Source organism: Moschus berezovskii, chromosome 12 (genome assembly GCF_049115385.1).
Source record: "Moschus berezovskii isolate FMDL1 chromosome 12, NW_MosBer_1.0, whole genome shotgun sequence".
Classification (NCBI taxonomy): Eukaryota; Metazoa; Chordata; class Mammalia; order Artiodactyla; family Moschidae; genus Moschus; species Moschus berezovskii.
Window position 1 is genome coordinate 56,234,016 of NC_142471.1, and position 20,112 is coordinate 56,254,127.

The 20,112-nt window shown below is 39.7% G+C and overlaps 2 protein-coding genes across 3 annotated transcripts in view; one reads left to right on the top strand and one right to left on the bottom strand.

Annotated features, from left to right (window-relative positions):
- The first annotated feature begins 3,490 nt into the window (after positions 1 to 3,490).
- LIPM (lipase family member M) overlaps positions 3,491 to 20,112 on the top strand; it is a 33,866-nt gene continuing 17,244 nt past the window's right edge. The window contains exons 1-2 of one of the 2 annotated variants that reach the window (XM_055425142.2): positions 3,491 to 3,595; positions 18,387 to 18,492. In XM_055425142.2, the coding sequence (XP_055281117.1) occupies positions 3,579 to 3,595; positions 18,387 to 18,492 (123 nt within the window). In that variant the 5' untranslated portion in view covers positions 3,491 to 3,578. Of the gene's footprint in view, positions 3,596 to 18,145; positions 18,493 to 20,112 lie in introns of those variants that run through there. The other variant, XM_055425141.2, reaches the window with a different exon arrangement.
- ANKRD22 (ankyrin repeat domain 22) overlaps positions 16,027 to 20,112 on the bottom strand; it is a 52,573-nt gene continuing 48,487 nt past the window's right edge. The window contains exon 6 of the mRNA XM_055425148.2: positions 16,027 to 16,104. Coding sequence (XP_055281123.1) covers positions 16,042 to 16,104 — 63 coding nt within the window. The 3' untranslated portion in view covers positions 16,027 to 16,041. The remainder of the gene's footprint in view (positions 16,105 to 20,112) is intronic.

The window sequence follows — 20,112 nt, forward strand, 5'->3', positions numbered from 1 at the left end:
GATTGGTGCAATGCATATCCATATTTCCAATTATTTAAGGTTTGAAAGGCAAATGCAGAAAATTACAGGTTTTAAAAAACCTATTCTTTTATTGAAAAGACAGTTTTCTAAATAATTAAAAATTTGAGCAATTCAGTGTGAAATACAAGAAATATTGAAAAGACATAGAATCTATGATTCATGGGCACATTACATAAAAGGTAAAGAAAATCCTTGTATAAACTTTATTAACAGAAGACTCATAATTTAAGATATCTTATTATTTTAACAGAGAGAAAATTAAACTCTAGTTTTAATATCAGCACATTATTAGCAAGTCTGGCAAGGGACTCAGGAAATCTTTCTCATACCAAGGATGGTGTCAAGAAAAAAACACAAGTGATGGCAATGATGAAGCCCCCTCCTCAAATGCTTCCTGAGGAAAGGCCTGGTGAAGCCTCTGAAGAAAAATGTCTTCATCATGAAGTGTCCCTTGATCCTCCACATTCTCCATTTATTCCCTTCTCACCTGTTCCTCTCTACCTTCAAACTGAAAGGATCATCTCCTGTCTGAATGCTGCAGCTTTCTATCGCTGCTTTTCCTATGGATCTGACCTTTTCCTTCTTATGTTGCCCTGATCTGTAGTCATTTACTAGAATAGGACCACCAGCATTCAAGGACTTTTCTTTCCCCTTCAGCAAGACTTGCAAAGTTATATGCACTAATCCAACACAGTGCATGTTACCCCATAGATCTTCCACTGGCAATTTGCCAATGCCAAGAATGAGAAGGAAGGTCTTTTTTTCTGTCTTGCTGGCTCATCCTCTACCAGCTACAGAACCAACTGTCAAAAGAGACAGAAAGGAAATTTTGTCTGTTCCAGGGAGGCCTCATGCAAAACTAAGTGAGAGGCAGAATTATCCCTGGATTCCCTGATTCTTCCCTAATTTTAATTAGGGTGGTGTTCTATGATGGCACTATTTCCTAAACTGTAGTCATTCACATTCCTCACTCACAATGTTTGCCCCATCTGTACGCCATCTTTCAGGTCAGTTCAGTCGCTCAGTCGTGTCCGACTCTCCGCGACCCCATGAATCACAGCACGCCAGGCCTCCCTGTCCATCACCAACTCCCGGAGTTCACTCAAACTCATGTCCATCGAGTCGGCGATGCCATCCAGCCATCTCATTCTCTGTCGTGCCCTTCTCCTCCCGCCCCCAATCCCTCCCAGCATCCGGGTCTTTTCCAATGAGTCAGCTCTTTGCATCAGGTGGCCAAAGTATTGGAGCTTCAGCTTCAACATCAGTCCTTCCAATAAACACCCAGGATTGATCTCCTTTAGAATGGACTGGTTGGATCTCCTTGCAGTCCAAGGGGCTCTCAATAGTCTTCTCCAGCAACACAGTTCAAAAGCATCAATTCTTCAGCGCTCAGCTTTCTTCACAGTCCAACTCTCACATCCATACATGACCACGGGAAAAACCATAGCCTTGACTAGACGGACCTTGGTTGGCAAAGTAATGTCTCTGCTTTTTAATATGCTATCTAGGTTGGTCATAACTTTCCTTCCAAGGAGTAAGCGTCTTTTAATTTCATGGATGCAATCAGCATCTGCAGTGATTTTGGAGCCCCCAAAAATAAAGTCTGCAACTGTTTCCACTGTTTCCCCATCTATTTCCCATGAGTGATGGGACCAGATGCCATGATCCTAGTTTTCTGAATATTGAGCTTTAAGCCAACTTTTTCACTCTCCTCTTTCACTTTCATCAAGAGGCTCTTTAGTTCCTCTTCACTTTCTGCCATAAGGGTAGTGTCATCTGCATATCTGAGGTTATTGATATTTCTCCTGGAAATCTTGATTCCAGCTTGTGTTTCATTCAGCCCAGCGTTCCTCATAATGTACTCTGCATATAAGTTAAATAAGCAGGGTGACAACATACAGCCTTGAAGTACTCCTTTTCCTATTTCGAACCAGTCTGTTGTTTCATGTCCAGTTCTAACTGCTGCTTCCTGACCTGCATATGCCACCTTTAGTACTACTTATTTAAAAGCCTCAATTTAAAAGCCTCAAAAGCCTTATTTAAGATCAATTTGCTTGTTTAATTAAATAAATTTTAAAACTAAACTTCCTACAATTACTGTAAGTGAGAGGGGAAAACATTATTTGCTAATATTTGAGGATAACCAGAAACATAATAGGGCTTCCCTGGTGGATCAGCAGTAAAGAAGACACCTGCAATGCAGGAGATAGCAGAAGACTTGGGTTCAATCCCTGGGTCAGGAAGATCCCCTGGAGGAGAGCATGACAACCCACTCCAGTGTTGCTGGGAAAATCCTGTGGACAGAGCAGCTTGGTGGGTTGCGGTCCATGGGATTACATAGAGTCATAGTGTGCATGCATAAACATAGGAACAATAATAAGGAGATGATTGAGAATAAAACTGATTACTATTCAGAACCCTTGAGTTTCAGAACTGCTTTGTTTTTGTTCAATATGGGCTCTTCATTTGAAAGAGAAGTTAACAAGTGTTAGAAAAAGAGACATAAACCAAAGTTAGACTTTCTTCTTGATGCACTCAAAGGATTGAAAGAAATTATATAGAGAGACTATGGTAGGATAAGTTATGTGAATAATGCCCCTCCACCCCCCAGCTGAAAGGTGTCCATGTCCTAATCCCAGAAACCTGCGAATATATTACCTTATATGGCAAGAGAAAATTTAGAGATATGATTAAGTTAGGATACTTGAGATGGAGAGTTTATTCTAGGTTATCTGCATAGGTCCAATGTAATCACAAGAGTCCTTATAAGAGGGAGGCAAGAAGATCAAAGTCAAAAAATGATCTATGACAATGGAACAACCAGAACTGATGTGATACACCGGGAGCCAAGGAATGCAGGAAGTCTCTAGAAACAGGAAAGGCAGGGAAGTCTCCAGAAAGAATACAACCCGATCAACCCCTCCAAGTTAGATTTCTAACCTTCAGAACTATAAGAGAATAAATTTATATGATGAACTTCCCTGGTGGCTCAGATGGAAAAAATCTGCCTGCAATGCAGGATTCCTGGGTTCAGTCCCTGGGTGGGGAAGATCCCCTGGAGGAGGACATGGCAACTCACTCCAGTATTCTTGCCTCGAGAAACCCCGTGGCCAGAGGAACCTGGCAGGCTACAATCCATGGGGTCTAAAAGAGTCAGACACAGCTGAGCAACTAAGCACAGGACAGGTTTGTGATAATTTGTTACAGCAGTAATAGGAAACTAATACAGAGACTAATTCTCATACCAAGTGATACAACATTATTTAATACCATGCACATGTATCAGCTAAAATCTTCCATAACCCAATCTTGTACATCTGCACTTGGGAAACACTGCCTAATGAATTCCACCAGGGTGTTAGAGAAAAGGGTAGCCACAGATGAAAGCAACTGCATAAGAATTTAGGCCTGAGGCAGTGAAGCTGGTTACTAAAACGATGGCCAATTATAGGGGAAGAAGCTTTGTGTGGTCGGTATCCAGCTTCCTCTTCCACTTCAACCTCCCTTTATACTGCAGTGTCTGAGCTGAGGAGACAGCATTCCCGAACCTTCAGCCAATGGACTTTGTACTGAGGTAGGTCACAGCTATAGTTCTTCTTGTTCCTAAACGACACTGCCTTTCTATTAGATTAAAATAGGCTTGGGAATGTTTTCTCAAGTTTGAAAAAAATAACTGTGTTCTTGGATCATTGCAAAAGTAACATTTGTTAATGACAGACATTTTTTTTTAAACATAGAGAAAAGCTAACAAAAAATAAATAAATAAATAACCAGTAACTGAACCCCCTCCTTAGAGAAAACTCCTTTTTAATATTTTGATAGATTTTCCTCTGGTCCCATTTTTCCTCACGTCTGCTTATAACTTAAAAAATAGCCAATAAATACTGTGTAGTAGCCTTCATTCTCCCCATTAAAACATAAACACATTTGCATTGGCTATGATAAAACATTTATAATATTTTTGTAATAACAGAATAGTATTGGGTGGCAAGGATAAATTAGAATTTCTGTAACCATTTCACTCGTGTGGCTATTTTTGCTGTTTCCAACTTTTCGCCCTGCTCCTTGAAAATATTTTTGTTCACTACTGATGGCTCCTAGAAATAAATTTCTGAATTAAGAATACTTAAATTTTTAATACTTATTGCCAGATTTCCCATCAGAGAGTTATAAAAATTTTTATTGGGGAAAAAATTCTTTTAAAGAGAATGAATTGCACATTTAGGTAAATAAAAGAGGAAAATAAGAGATAACCTTTTGGGAAGAAAGAGAAAGAAAAGCTTTTTATTTCATATTTTATATTATAAGCAAGAGAATATGCTTGTCTTTCTCCTCACTTGACTATCTACTGGAGAAAGAAGAGGGCAGAAAAAGATGCTCTAGAACTGGAGTGACTTATTAAAGGGGAAAAAATAAGTAAGGAGATTTTTTAAGGGTATTTAGATGAATTTATAAAAACTTCTGGGCTTCCTAGGTGGCACTAGTGGTAAAAAACCCACCTGCCAATGCAAGAGGCTCAAGAGATACAGGTTTGATCACTAGGTTGGGAAGATCCCCTGGAGGAGGGCATGGCAACCCACCTCAGTATTCTTGCCTGGAGAATTCCATGGACAGAGGAGTCTGGCAAGCCACAGTCCACAGGGTCACAAAGAGTCAGACACAACTGAAGCACGACACGCATAAACACGTTCAGAGGCAGTGTTTTCAGGTTCCAGAAAGGTGTAGCAGATGCATAATCCCCAGTAGGGCAAAATGTGGAAGGTCTTTTAAAAGTCTTTGCCTGTTTCAGAAAAGGTTTGTGCAAGGTACACACACAGCTAATAATAAATTTGATATTTTAATTGCTGCTGCTGCTAAGTCGCTGCAGTCGTGTCCCACTCTGCGTGACCCCATAGATGGCAGCCCACAGGCTCCTCTGTCCCTGGGATTCTCCAGGCAAGAATACTGGAGTGGGCTGCCATTTCCTTCTCCAATTTTAATTGCTACAGACAACCAAATTATGTAACCTAAAAGTAAATTTCTACTTTGGCTGTCCACATGGGTTATTAGATGGAGAACTTCCAAATTCCTCGCTTGCTAGGTGCTGTCATGGCAAAGCCAATGACGCCCAGAGCAGCCTGGCCAGTCCAAGTGGCTTTGCCAAACCTCATACAGCAAACTCTGCCAGCTAAAGAGCATGGTTTGTTGTTGGGATTGCCCATTCCAGGTTCTGTGTATATATTAAAATATGAGGTAGAGAATTTCCAAGTAATCAACCTTATTTCCAGTCTTCTTCACCTCAAGTCTGGCAAATCGAACATAATTCTAGAAATAAGGTTTAAAACAATAAATAACAACTTATTAGGTAGCTTCTGAGTGCCAGGCATCATGCTGTGCACCTCACACACATATTTTGCTTAAACTTTACAACAATGATGAAAGAAAGGTGTTATTATTGTTATCAATTTATAGGTAAGAAGAAAGAAAATCAGAAAATTGTCCAGGGGTCCACAGCTGGTGAGAGGCAGAGTTGGGATTTAAACACAGGTCTGTTGGATTCCACTACCATTGATTGTCCCTTCCAGGTGGGACTCTCTGCAAGGTGCCCCTGTGACCTGAAGCTTCAATTGGTGTTTCTAGGTATCATAACTAAATCTGCACATTCTCACACTTACCCCTTCAATGGCCCTGGAAAAAAAATCTTTAAAGCAACTCAATGACAGCTAGAGTCTTTTATGATCCTCAATTATACCATCCTTCATTAGGTATAGCATAGATTTGAAAGAGCAGAAAAAAATTGCTTTTCTTCTATGTCTTTAAGGACATTGTTTCAAAATTGTTTACATGAAGTTTCTGTATTTGTTATTGTTTGTTTTGATATATTTCATTTGTTCTGTATTAATGTGATTAAGAATAGGCTGTATATTCCCTGTTGGAAAGATATACCAGAATTTTTGGTCAATTCATTGCAAATTTTCTGTTTTCTGACATGTTCTTCAGGAAATCATTTTGGTAATTAATATAATGAATCTATTAAAAGCTGAAAAATTGGGAATACCAAGATTTAAAAATTCAAGATAACTTTCCCCTGATTGTTAAATGTACTTAAGAAAATTCTTTCACAATTGTTGAAGCAGTTTTTGAAATTCAGCCCCGTCATTGCTGTTTTCAGAGCTCTTTTATCTCTGGGACTGGGTGGCCATAAATGCTAACCATCTCAGTAAACCATGGAAAGTTTAGTTGATCAGACTATTTGCAAGATGTCCCAATGGGTGGACTTAGGTGCTCCATGGTGGTTTCTACCTAGCATCATTCAGACCAAATTGTCATGCTCCTGTTCCCTTGGCTTTACTAATATTTTTTAAGTGCAGTCCAGTTTTATGATAATTAATGTTTAAATCAACCTTGAGATGAAAGGAAGCTAATAAACTATCATTAGCTGTCATTTTTGTTTCTTCAACCCCTATGATTTCTCCTTACACATTTTAAAAACTTAAAGAAATTGTGAGTCATTATGAATCATCATTTTACTACATTTTTTTATGCTGGTGAGTACAAGGAAAATCTTTAACCCTGGAAACCCCCAGTCTTATTTCACTATCTGGAACCAAATTCATCTCTGGGGAAGGAACAAGCTTGGAACAATTTGCTGCACAGAGATGAGAGTTTCTCCTCCTGCAGGCAAGATGTCTGTGAGTGCTGCAAGGCAGCAACCCCCAAGCCCTGGTCTTCCTCAGAATCATCTGGTTCATATGATAAAAATACTGATGCCTGGACCCCAAGTCCCAATACCTTGCTTCAATTAGTTTAGGGTGGGAACTGAAACCAGCCTCATCAATCAGATGATTCTCAGTCTGATTTTCTTGCATATGACAGATGACATCAGGTTTGAAAACTTGGTCCCGATCCAATCCAGTAAAAGCCAGTGCTTTGAACACACAGTTAATATATGTATTTTTCATCCAGAGGATAAAACATGGTGTTCTACAGTTGGTGAGCATAAAATATTTTAGTTATGAGAATAGGAAACATTGCATAGAAATGACAATGAGGAAAGATCTTTTGTTTATCTTGCCTGCAAAACAGGTACTAAATTGTGATGACAAGCTCATTTGCAAAACAACTCTCAGAGGATTTGTCAACAGATACAAAAACAATAGTTTTAAATGCTGATTTAAAAAATATGTTCACACACCTTTTCTAAACAGGACTTTTTTCAGGCTTATATTCTTATACTGTGATGACTCTGTGGGCCTCCCAGGTGGCTCAGTGGTAAAGAATCTGCCTGCCAGTGCAGAAGATTCAGATTCAATCTCTGAATCAAGAAGATCCCCCCCCGCAGAGAAGGCTATGGCAACCCACAGCATTCTTACCTGGGAAATCCAATGAAAAGAGGAGGCTGATAGGCTACAGTCTGTGGAGTTTCTAAGTCTGCCATAAGTCATGTCAGATTTAGCAACTAAACTACACTGTGATGACTCTAGGCCAAGATTTCTCAACCTCAGCATTATTGACAGTTGGGGTTGGGATATTCTTTGGGGATCCATCCTGTGCACTGTCAGATGCTTAGCAACATCCCTGGCCTCTACCACTAGAGTAAGATTCCTATAGTAGTGACATCCAAAAATGTCTCTAGACATTGCCGAAGCTTCCTTGGGAGATGAAGTCACTCCCCTCTGAGAAGAACTGTTCTAGGATAATCGTGTTAAGTTTAGAAGCTTCAGGATTTTGTGATATAAGGTGAAAGAGTAAGGGTGGCTTTCATAGTAGTGGAATCAGAAAAGACTTAATTGATACTGGTTGAATTAAATAACTATTTAGAAAGAAAAAATAATGCACATTAAATACCTACTCATACTGAAAAATAAATTTCAAATGGTCCAGAGTTCTAAGAAAAAAATATTGAAAAGAATATGAAATGTATTTGTATAACCTCAGTAAAGAAAAGCTGTCTTAAAATTCAGAAAATCCAGAAACCCAAAGTGAAAAACTCAAGAGACTTAACTCATTGTATCTTAGCACTTCTGCATGATGAATTAATAACTAAAGAAAGGCACTGCAATTGAAAAATATCCATAGAAAATTAAAAGCCAGACAAATTGAAAAACACATAGAAAACAAGCTAATAACTCACAAAAGCAAATCATAAAAGAAAATCAAATAGCCAAAACATTTTAAAAATCTAATTTTCATGGAAGATTGGAATTGATATATATATATATATAATGCATACTACTATATATAAAATAGATAACTAGTAATAGCACAGAGAACTCTACTCAATATGCTGTAATGGCCTATATAGGAAAAGAATATATTAAAAAAAAAAGAATGGCTGTTTGTATATGTGTAACTGATTCATGTTGCTGTACACCTGAAACTAACACAACACTGTAAGTCAACTATACACTGATAAAAAAATTTTAATTTATATAAATGATACTGTATTATGGACAAAAATGTAGCATTTATTATTTTCACCCAAAAAAGAACAGTATATTAATTGTGTTCAAAAATTTTATATCCATACTAAATTTTCTCTCCTTAATTATAGATGCATTAAATCTACATGAAGATAGAAAAAAAAAGTCCCAATTTCATTATAACTTAAGCCAATGGAAGAATTCCCTGGCGGTGGCCCAGTGATTAGGACTCGGTTCTTTCAATGCCAAGGGTCTGGGCTCAATCCCTGGTCAGCGAACCAAGATCCCATAAACTGTGTAATGTTGCAAAATAAAAAGAAAAGAAAAAAAATGCAAACTAAAACTACAATGAGATGTCTTGATCTCATCATACTGCAAAATAAAAAAGACTTAAGAAATGCAGAATGGATGAAGGAAGATGTGGAGAAACAAGCACGTTCATGCCCTGTTGGGACAACTTATGTTAATTTGGTCTCTTGAAGGCAACTAAGCAGTAGCTATGGAAACGTAGATGGTATACTCTGACCCATTTACGTCTATAAATTTTTTCTATAAAAATACTCTCATATGTGCTCACTATAGATATATATATACATATATATGTATATACATACAAGGATAATTGCATGGCATTATTTATAATAACAAAACATTACAAGCTGTAAGCCATCAACAAGGAATATTTGGCACAACACTCTATCTTGGTACATACAATGTCAGTCAGTTCAGTCGCTCAGTCATGTCCAACTCTTTGTGACCCCATGGACTGCAGCATGCCAGGCTTCCCTGTCCATCACCAATTCCTGAAGCTTGCTCAAATTCATGTCCATCTAGTTGGCAATGCCATCCAACCACACAATGTAGCTTTAGGCAATATTTATATCGAATGAGATAATTTAAAATATTGAAGTGAAAAAACCTTTTATATGACAGAGGCTCCCAGAGTTGTATATAAATATGTAAATATACACATGTGTGTAAATAAATTTATTTATTCATGTAAATAATGTTATGTGTATGTATAATTATCAACATAATTATGCATATATGTAAACTTATAAAAAGTGTCTTAAAGTATACACATCAAATGATCAGTAGGAATTAATTCCAGGAAGAAAAGCAAGATATACATCTCATCCAATGTGTTTCATAGTGTTTTAAGTTTCACCACAAATATGTATTGTGCATACTATATAATTTTTAAATTAAAGTGATAAGATTGAACTAAATGATTTCAGAAATGTGCAATTTTGGCTCTAACAACCTATGCCTTAATTCTGATTTAGAAATAAATTTGAGAACAAGCCACCAAGCTTGAGTCTATATCACAGAATCCTTCAAGGAAAAGAAAAAGAGAAAGGAAAGAAAGTTCTCTAAGCAGACACTTCATGCTTATTCCATTTGCATACATTTCCCCATTTATCCTGCTAGCATCTCATTTTTACTGAGACTCTGAGAGATTGAGAGGTTTAACAAAAATCACAGGGCCATGTGATTTCCCTGGTGGTCCATCGGTTAAGATTCCAAGCTTTCACTGAAGGAGGTGAAGGTTCAATCCCTGTTCAGGGAACTAGATCTCATGTGACAAATGGATGAATTGTGTGGCTGAAAAAATAAAAAATATCACAGGACCAGGACAAGATGGATCTGGGATTTTCACTTGTACCAGTCTGTGGGGAATACAATTGCTGCTTTCTATACCAGATATCTCATAGTTTCACTGGTTGATGAAGAAACTCTGGTTTACCTTACAAATATCAAATCAGAGCACAGAGGGCCATAACTCCACAGGAGAACCACTGTGCGCCCCTGATTGGGCCTGCTCTTGCTGCCTCCCTAGCCCCCACCACTACCTGGGTGTCTGCGATCAGTCCTAGCCACTACACAGGCCCCTGCAGCCAACTGTGTGCTCAACCTCACCTCCAGATACTACTGTTACCTGTTTCAGTCCATAACTGCTGGACCTGCAGGCACTCCAGGCACTGGACCTTTTGAGGGCCCCAAAAGCCCTTGTAATCACAGCGGAGTGCAACACTGCAACACTCACCAAGGATCACACAGTTGTCGATGCTATGGATCCTAGCAACCTGAGCCCAAGAGACATCATTCCTCACTGGACCCAGAGCCGCCACACACTCCTGCACTTGGTGCCCTACACAACTAGCTCTGAGGTCATGGCACACTTCAGCATGTCCCCACTCACAGGTAAAAGTCTTCCTTTACCAAAATCAGATCATGAAGTCTGGAAGAGATGACTGTCTCCAAATACAGACACCAATACAAGGCTTTAGGGATTGTGAAGAATGAGGAATACAGTAAACCTCCAGTAACTCTCCCAAAGAAATGGAAACCCAGGAATTCCCCAACAAAAATTATAAATAATTGTCCTAAGGATACTCAGCCAAAGGAGAACACAAATGAATAATTGGATGGTATTGAGAAAACAATGTGGGACCTCCCAGGTGCTCCAGTGGTTAAGAATCTACCTGCCAAAGCAGGGGACTCAGATTTGATCCCTCACCAAGGAACTAAGATCTCACATGCTGCGAGGCAACTGAGCCCACATCACAGCTAGAGAAGCCCATGCACTGCAGTGAAGACTCAGCACAGCCAAAAATAGAATAAAGAAAGAGAGAAAACAAGAATAAAATGAGAACTTCAACAAGGAGATAGAAAACATTTAAAAAAGCAAACAGAAATTTTGGAACTAAAACAGAAACAGTGTACACATCACTGGAGTCCTGGAAAAGAAAGAGAAATTCCCAAGTTCATTTCAGTTCAGTCGCTCAGTTGTGTCCGACTCTCCGCGACCCCATGAATCACAGCACGCCAGGCCTCCCTGTCCATCACCAACTCCCGGAGTTCACTCAAACTCATGTCCACAGAGTCGGTGATGCCATCCAGCCATCTCATTCTCTGTCATCCCGTTCTCCTCCCGCCCCCAACCTTTCCTAGCATCAGAGTCTTTTCCAGTGAGTCAACTCGTCGCATGAGGTGGCCAAAGTATTGAAGTTTCAGCTTCAGCATCAGTCCTTCCAATGAACACCCAGGATTGATCTCCTTTAGAATGGACTGGTTGGATCTCCTTGCAGTTCAAGGGGCTCTCAATAGTCTTCTCCAGCAACACAGTTCAAAAGCATCAATTCTTTGGCGATCAGCTTTCTTCACAGTCCAACTCTCACATCCATATGACCACGGGAAAAACCATAGCCTTGGCATGCAGGGATGACCCAGAGGGAGGATAAAGGGAGGAGGGAGGTGGGAGGGGGGTTCAGGAGGGGGAACTTATGTAAACCCGGGGCAAATTCATATCAATGTATGGCAAAACCAACCAATATAATATTGTAAAAAAAAAAAAAAAAAAACCATAGCCTTGACTAGATGGACCTTTGTTGGCAAAGTAATGTCTCTGCTTTTTAATATGCTATCTGCTGCTGCTGCTGCTAAGTCACTTCAGTCGTGTCCGACTCTGTGTGACCCCATAGATGGCAGCCCACCAGGCTCCCCCGTCCCTGGGATTCTCCAGGCAAGAACACTGGAGTGGGTTGCCATTTCCTTCTCCAATGTGTGAAAGTGAAAAGTGAAAGTGAAGTCGCTCAGTCGTGTCCGACCCTCAGCGACCCCACGGACTGCAGCCTACCAGGCTCCTCCATCCATGGAATTTTCTAGGCAGTAGTACTGGAGTGGCTTGCCGTTGCCTTCTCCAAATATGCTATCTAGGTTGGTCATAACTTTCCTTCCAAGGAGTAAGCGTCTTTTAATTTCATGGCTGCAATCAGCATCCACAATGATTTTGGAGCCCAAAAAAATAAAGTCTGACACTGTTTCCACTGTTTCCCCATCTATTTCCCATGAAGTGATGGGACCAGATGCCATGATCTTCATTTTCTGAATGTTGATCTTTAAGCCAACTTTTTTCACTCTCCTCTTTCACTTTCATCAAGAGGCTATTTAGTTCCTCTTCACTCTCTGCCATAAGGGTGGTGTCATCTGCATATCTGAGGTTATTGATATTCTCCCGGCAATCTTGATTCCAGCTTGTGCTTCTTCCAGCCCAGCGTTCCTCATGATGTACTCTGCATATAAGTTAAATAAGCAGGGTGACAATATACAACCTTGACATACTCCTTTTCCTATTTGGAACCAGTCTGTTGTTCCATGTCCAGTTCTAACTGTTGCCTCCTGACCTGCATACAGGTTTCTCAAGAGGCAGGTCAGGTGGTCTGGTATTCCCATCTCTTCTACTTCAAATCATCTTTCTTTATGTGTTGAGATGGTATATATATATATACATAATTTTAAAAGATCAGAGTTCCTTGATAGAAACCTCTAAAGATAAAACTCTCAAAATAAACAGTTCCAAGTGTGAGGTCACACTGGCTCAATTTGTGATGCTGCTGATACTTTCCATGAGCTGTGGATTGCTCAGGTGTTAAGGGCATTCTTAAAATTCTGCAGTGGAGAAGAACTATAATTATTTCACATTTGTTCATAATGCAGTTCTTTAAGCTTGACTTTGCCTGTCACTTTCTTGCTTCCAAACTGACAGATGTGAGCTCATAAAGTCACCCAAGAATTTGATAAACTGAATTGAACTCTATTTTCTTTACATTATGCTCGTAAAAAGAAGGGAACAGTTTCTAAAGGCTGAAAAAGAGGTAGTGTTGGAGGAAAGTGGTCCCACTACCAAAAACATAGGGTTTTCTTCCCAAAACTAATCAGTTTTTGGTATCAATTCTTTCATTTTATAAGTCTATACAGTATTCACATATATGTTATGTGAGAGTTGATCGTACCCGAATATATTGGCACAATGGGAGATATGTGCAAATTTATAATGAAGTTATTGAGAGTCATTTTGAGTTTTAATCTAGAGAAAACTTGTAAAGAGACAATTCATAGAGTTTGATATAATTGCTTTTGATAGTAGATGCAATTTTGTCCTTGAATGGGGAACATTGAAATGTTACATTTTTTCCCCATGTATTAATAATCCTCAGTGATGAATTAAAACACCTAAATTTTATTTCTGGCCTTGCTACAGTCTAGCTAGGTAATGTTAGGCAAGGCTTTTTAGCATATTTTCCTAAATGAAAATGATAGGGCTGAATGAGAGTCTCTTTCCTTCTGACTGTATAACTTCCTGAAAATTAATTTATAATGTGTTAGTTTCAAGTATACAGCAAAGTGGACTGTTCAAATGGACATTCAGCAAAGTAGATTCAGATTTTTCTATTCTTTTTCAGATACTTTTCTATTATACATAATTATGAGATAGTAGTATTCTGTGCTGTCCTTGTTGTTTACCTATTTTATATATAGTAGTGTGTATACTTTGACTGTGTCGATCACAATAAACTGTGGAACATTCTGAAAGAGATGGGAATCCCAGACCACCTGACCTGCCTCTTGAGAAACCTGTATGCAGGTCAGGGAGCAACTGTTAGAACTGGACATGGAACAACAGACTGGTTCCAAATAGGAAAAGGTGTACGTCAAGGTTGTATATTGTCACCTTGCTTATTTAACTTATATGCAGAGTACATCATGAGGAACGCTGGGCTGGAAGAAGCACAAGCTGGAATCAAGATTGCCGGGAGAAATATCAATAACCTCAGATATGCAGATGACACTACCCTTATGGCAGAAAGTGAAGAGGAACTCAAAAGCCTCTTGATGAAAGTGAAAGAGGAGAGTGAAAAGGTTGGCTTGAAGCTCAACATTCAGAAAACAAAGATCATGGCATCTGGTCCCGTCACTTCATGTGAAATAGATGGAAAAACAGTGGAAACAGTGTCAGACTTCGTTTTTTTGGGCTCCAAAATCACTGCAGATGCTGATTGCAGCCATGAAATTAAAAGACGCTTGCTCCTTGGAAGGAAAGTTATGACCAACCTTGATAGTATATTAAAAAGCAGAGACATTACTTTGCCAACCAAGGTCCGTCTAGTCAAGGCAATGGTTTTTCCCGTGGTCATGTATGGATGTGAGAGTTGGACTGTGAAGAAGGCTGATCGCCGAAGAATCGATGCTTTTGAACTGTGGTGTTGGAGAAGACTCTTGAGAGTCCCTTATACTGCAAGGAGATCCAACCAGTCCATTCTAGAGGAGATCAATCCTGGATGTTCATTGGAGGGACTGATGCTAAAGCTGAAACTGCAATACTTTGGCCACCTCATGCGACGAGTTGACTCACTGGAAAAGACTCTGATGCTGGGAAAGGTTGGGGGCGGGAGGAGAAGGGGTCGAGGGAGAATGAGATGGCTGGATGGCATCACCGACTCTGTGGACGTGAGTTTGAGTGAACTCCGGGAGTTGGTGATGGACAGGGAGGCCTGGCGTGCTGTGATTCATGGGGTCGCGGAGAGTCGGACACGACTGAGCGACTGAACTGACTGACTGACTGAGTGTGTATATGGGGCTTCCCCACTGGCTCAGTGGTAAAAAATCCATCTGCAATGAAGGAGACAGGAGTTCAATCCTTGGGATGGGGAGATCCCCAGGAGGAGAGCATGGTTACCCACTCCAGTATTCTTGCCTGGAGAATCCCATGGACAGAGGAGCCTGGCGGGCTACTGTCCATAGGGTCGCAAAGAGTCAGACACAACTGAAGCAACTTAGCATGTATGCAGTGTGTATGTATCTGGTTGAATGACATTTTAAAATCCTAAAGTGTCAACAGTGGGAACCCAAGTTCTTTTCTAAAATTTTATTTTGCATAACTTCAGCGTGAGCTCAGTGGGCACCGAGGACTTGGGCTCTGCAGCATTGGGCACCTACTCCTCTGCTCTCTTTAGTTCAGTTCAGTCACTCAGTCGTGTCCGACTCTTTGCAACCCCATGGACCACAGCACGCCAGGCCTCCCTGTCCATCACCAACTCCCGGAGTTTACCCAAACTCACGTCTGTTGAGTCGGTGATGCCATCCAACCATCTCATCCTCTGTCATCCCCTTCTCCTCCTGCTTTCAATCTTTCTCAGCATCAGGGTCTTTTCAAATGAGTCAGTTCTCACATCAGGTAGTCAAAGTTTCAAAGCTGGGATTTCAGCTTCAACATCAGTCCTTCCAATGAACACCCAGGACTGATCTCCTTTAGGATAGACTGGTTGGATCTCCATGGGACTCTCAAGAGTCTTCTCCAGCACCACAGTTCAAAAGCATCAATTCTTCAGCAATCAGCTTTCTTTATACTTCAACTCTCACATCCATACATTACTAATAGAAAAACCATAGCCTTGACTAGACAGACCTTTGTTGGCAAAGTAATGTCTCTGTTTTTTAATATGCTGTCTAGGTTTGTCATAACTTTCCTCCCAAGGAGTAAGCGTCTTTTAATTTCATGGCTGCAATCACCATCTGCAGTGATTTTGGAGCCCCCAAAAATAAACTCTCTCACTGTTTCCACTGTTTCCCCATCTATTTGCTCTCTTAAATTAGGTCAAAGCATACTCTTAACACACATCAAATCTTTAGTGGTGGAGATTTTGAGATTGGTCCAGATAAGAGCTGCAAGCTCACCTCCTCATGTCTATGCCAGGCGGCCCAGAGTGGGTGAGACTGAAAGTGTGGGTGGGTATTTACTCACAGACTCACCATTCCTGTTTCAGCTTTAGTTCCTTCACCAACCACATTCCAAAAGTCTCTCGTTTAATGTGGCTGCTGGTACCTCAGTTCTGAAGATCTGATATAAAAGCAAAGAAGTATTTTACTTTAAATAGTATTTTTTCTTAAATTCTAACACATTCTTTACTTACAATGACAGTAAGACTATTCTCCTGGTTTGCCTAAATATTAGTTGACTAAGGCATTGCTAAAATAGTTGATTGAACTGGGACATTTAGTTCATGAAAATAACTAGGCTGAGCTCACTTTAGCTATTGCAGATGATTCAATTACCAGGTATCCATCAAATTAATCTCTCAGCTATTAATTAGTGATTCAGTTCAGTTCAGTTCAGTAGCTCAGTCGTGTCCGACTCTTTGCGACCCCATGAATCACAGCACGCCAGGCCTCCCTGTCCATCACCAACTTCCGGAGTTCAGTCAAACTCATGTCCACAGAGTCGGTGATGCCATCCAGCCATCTCATCCTCTGTCGTCCCCTTCTCCTCTTGCCCCCAGTCCCTCCCAGCATCAGAGTCTTTTCCAGTGAGTCAACTCTTCACATGAGGTGGCCAAAGTATTGCAGTTTCAGCTTTAGCATCAGTCCTTCCAATGAACACTCAGGATTGATCTCCTTTAGAATGGACTGGTTGGATCTCCTTGCAGTCCAAGGGACTCTCAAGAGTCTTCTCCAACACCACAGTTCAAAAGCATCAATTCTTCAGCGATCAGCTTTCTTCACAGTCCAACTCTCACATCCATACATGACCACTGGAAAAACCATAGCCTTGACTAGACGGACCTTGGTTGGCAAAGTAATGCTATCTAGGTTGGTCATAACTTTCCTTCCAAGGAGTAAGCGTCTTTTAATTTCATGGCTGCAATCAGCATCTGCAGTGATTTTGGAGCCCCAAAAAATAAAGTCTGACACTGTTTCCGCTGTTTCCCCATCTTTTTGCCATGAAGTGATGGGACCAGATGCCATGATCTTTGTTTTCTGAATGTTGAGCTTCAAGCCAACCTTTTCACTCTCCTCTTTCACTTTCATCAAGAGGCTTTTGAGTTCCTCTTCACTTTCTGCCATAAGGGTAGTGTCATCTGCATATCTGAGGTTATTGATATTTCTCCCGGCAAACTAGTGATTACATCCCCAAATAAAACTTGTCATCTATTTAGTTGAACTAGCTAGAAATGACGTAAACATGGAGGATTCAGTCTTTCAATCAATATTTTTACCCATCAATGAAAATAGAAAACATCCTAAAAATTTTTCCACATTTTAAGTAAAAATGTTTATCACTATATTGACCTTCAACCAAAGGACAATGATCACTAAAGCCCTAAAATATGACTCTAAATTAGGGTTATAAAGTTTCCTGCAGACTTCATATCTTTCTACTTAACAAAAAAAAGGTAAGAAAAGAAATAGGAAAAAGTTCATTTGTACCTTTTTTTCAGTTTCCACATATAAGTGATATCATATACTTGTCTCATCTATGAAACAGAAATAGACTTACAGATGTAGAAAATAAACTTATGGTTACAAAGGGGTAAAGGGAGAGAAATTGGAATATTGGTTTTAACATATACACATTACTATACATAAATATAAAATAGATAACTAATAAGGGCCTACTGTATAACACAGGGAATTCTACTCAATACTCTAATGACCAATATGCGGGAAAAAAATCTAAAAAAGAGGGGATATATGTATATGTATAACAGATCCACTTTGCTGTACATCTGAAACTAACACAACACTATAAATCAAATTTATTCCAATAAAAAAATTTTTTTAAAGAACTAGGTAAAAAGAAAGTGATGCTTACTTCCTATGTTCATATTGGGCTTCCCTGATGAAGAATCTGCCTGCAATGCATGACAACCCACTCCAGTATTCTTGCCTGGAGAATCCCCATGGACAGAGGAGCTTGGCGGGCTACAGTCCATGGGGTCAAAAAGAGTCAGATACAACTGAGTGGCTAAGCACAGCAAGGTTCATATTACCTGATGGTGAACAGAGATTTTTATGGGTTGTATCACTTAATTGCAGGTTGCATCAGAGAAAGTTCTTTCTACACACCAATTTGTGTGATGGAATGGGAGGAGCCAGATAGTATTGGGACATTCTGGATGGTGTTTCCATTCTACTTTATGTTCTTTCGTTCCTATCAACCAAGCTTATTTAATATGCTTTGGAATTTGGAGAAGAAATTATATCCAGAAAACATGTGAAAGAGTTTTTAAACCTAGAGGTTCTTCTGACTTTAGAATCAGTTGTTATATTACCAGGAAGATATAAATGCAGGTGTTGGACCATGTCAAAAATCTTGTCAAGAGAATGGATTGTTTCATACAGAAACGAGATGTGGCTTCTGATCCTGGTGGCGCATTTGTTCCAGAGAAATGTGAATTCAGGACATATGCCAACTATCACTGTGGACCCAGAAGCATTCATGAATATTGTAAGTTGGGATTTTCCATGTTTGGGGGGAAAAGAAGTACCTTACATGCTTATTGCTTACAACTGTGTATTAATTATCTGCATTAAATATCATATTTAAATGTGATTTTTGCTAGTAGAGCATAGTTGTAAATTAACATATTGTCCTGAAAAGAACACTAAGCTGGGTGTGAGTGGATATGGGTTTACCTTGAACAGTTTCGATAAATTCAGGCAAATAATTAAATCCTTTTGAGAGTCAAATGCAATTTAACTTTTTCTTGAATTCTTAGGTTAATCCTATGAACAGTTAAATCATTGCAGTGTCTTGCTATGATTATTTCCATATCATCTGTGCTAATTATATTTCTCTTCTACTTTTTCCAATATTAGAAAGATATTAGACCTCCTTTCTTACTCTCAGGATAGCCCTTTTTAGTAACATTTTGTGCCATTCTATTTAATCCTATTTTGAGCTGGTAATTCTGTTGACTGGCAGTAAACGGACCTTTATGAATGATAGAGAGGTCTTCCTGTCGGTAAAATTCATGAATGATGTGACCTCTCTAGGCATCCCACAGAATTTTTTTTGGCTTCTGCTCACATTCTTAGCTGAATTTTAATAACATTCATGGTATAGTAATGCTTATCCCACAGCAGAAATTGTGGTGAAAGCCGAAAAGATATTATTTCATCTTCACTGTCCTATGCTATAGATATGACCATCCTCATTTTCCAATCAAAGAACTGAGATGAAAGAAGTTAAGCAACTCAAATCAGGCCACATCCCTGGTAGGTGGTAGAACTAGAATTCAAATCCAGGCCTGCCTGAACACACAACTCATAATTGTAACCACTCTACAACAAATCCTCCTGGGGAAGAAGAGCCTGCCTCCAGCTGAGTAAGGTGATTCTCTGTAATGTTCATGCTCCATAGCTTTATCATAGACTTAATACACCTTTAAGCAGATTTAAGATGCTTTTTACAGAAACTTCCTTGAATGAATTCTAAAATTCTAAATAGGCTATCAAAATATTCTGAATCTACACATGCAAATACTGGGAATGGGTTGCCATTTCCTTTTCCAGGGGATCTTCCCCACCTAGGGATCAAACTCTCGTTTCCTTCATTGCAGGTGGATTCTTTACCACTGAGCCATCGGGAAGCCATATAAATTAGTACTCTAAAGCACTTCTATTCTACTTTATTTAATTTATATGAGAGATTATAAGAATTTTCTATCTTTCTTTGTCTCTCCATGTACAATTCTCCATGCAGAGTCCAATTTAATGGATTTTAGTCTTAGGGCTCCTAAAGCCCGAGCGTTGTGTAGGTGCTGGGCACACCCAGTGGGTGAGGCCCAGGGAGATTGGCTATATCTACAACTAAAGAGATTCTCTTCACTCAACAACCCAGAAGAATCTGTATGGGAACTTCTAAGGGCCAGAAGGATGTCCCCTAAGGATCTGGCTCAATGGTAAAGAATATGCCTGCCAATGCAGAAGACACAGTAACACAGGTTCAATTCCTGTATTGGAAAGATCCCCTAGAGAAGGAAATGGCTACTCACTCCAGGGTCTTGCCTGGAAAATGTCGTGGTCAGAGGAGCCTGGCAGGCTACAGTTCATGGGGTTGTAAATA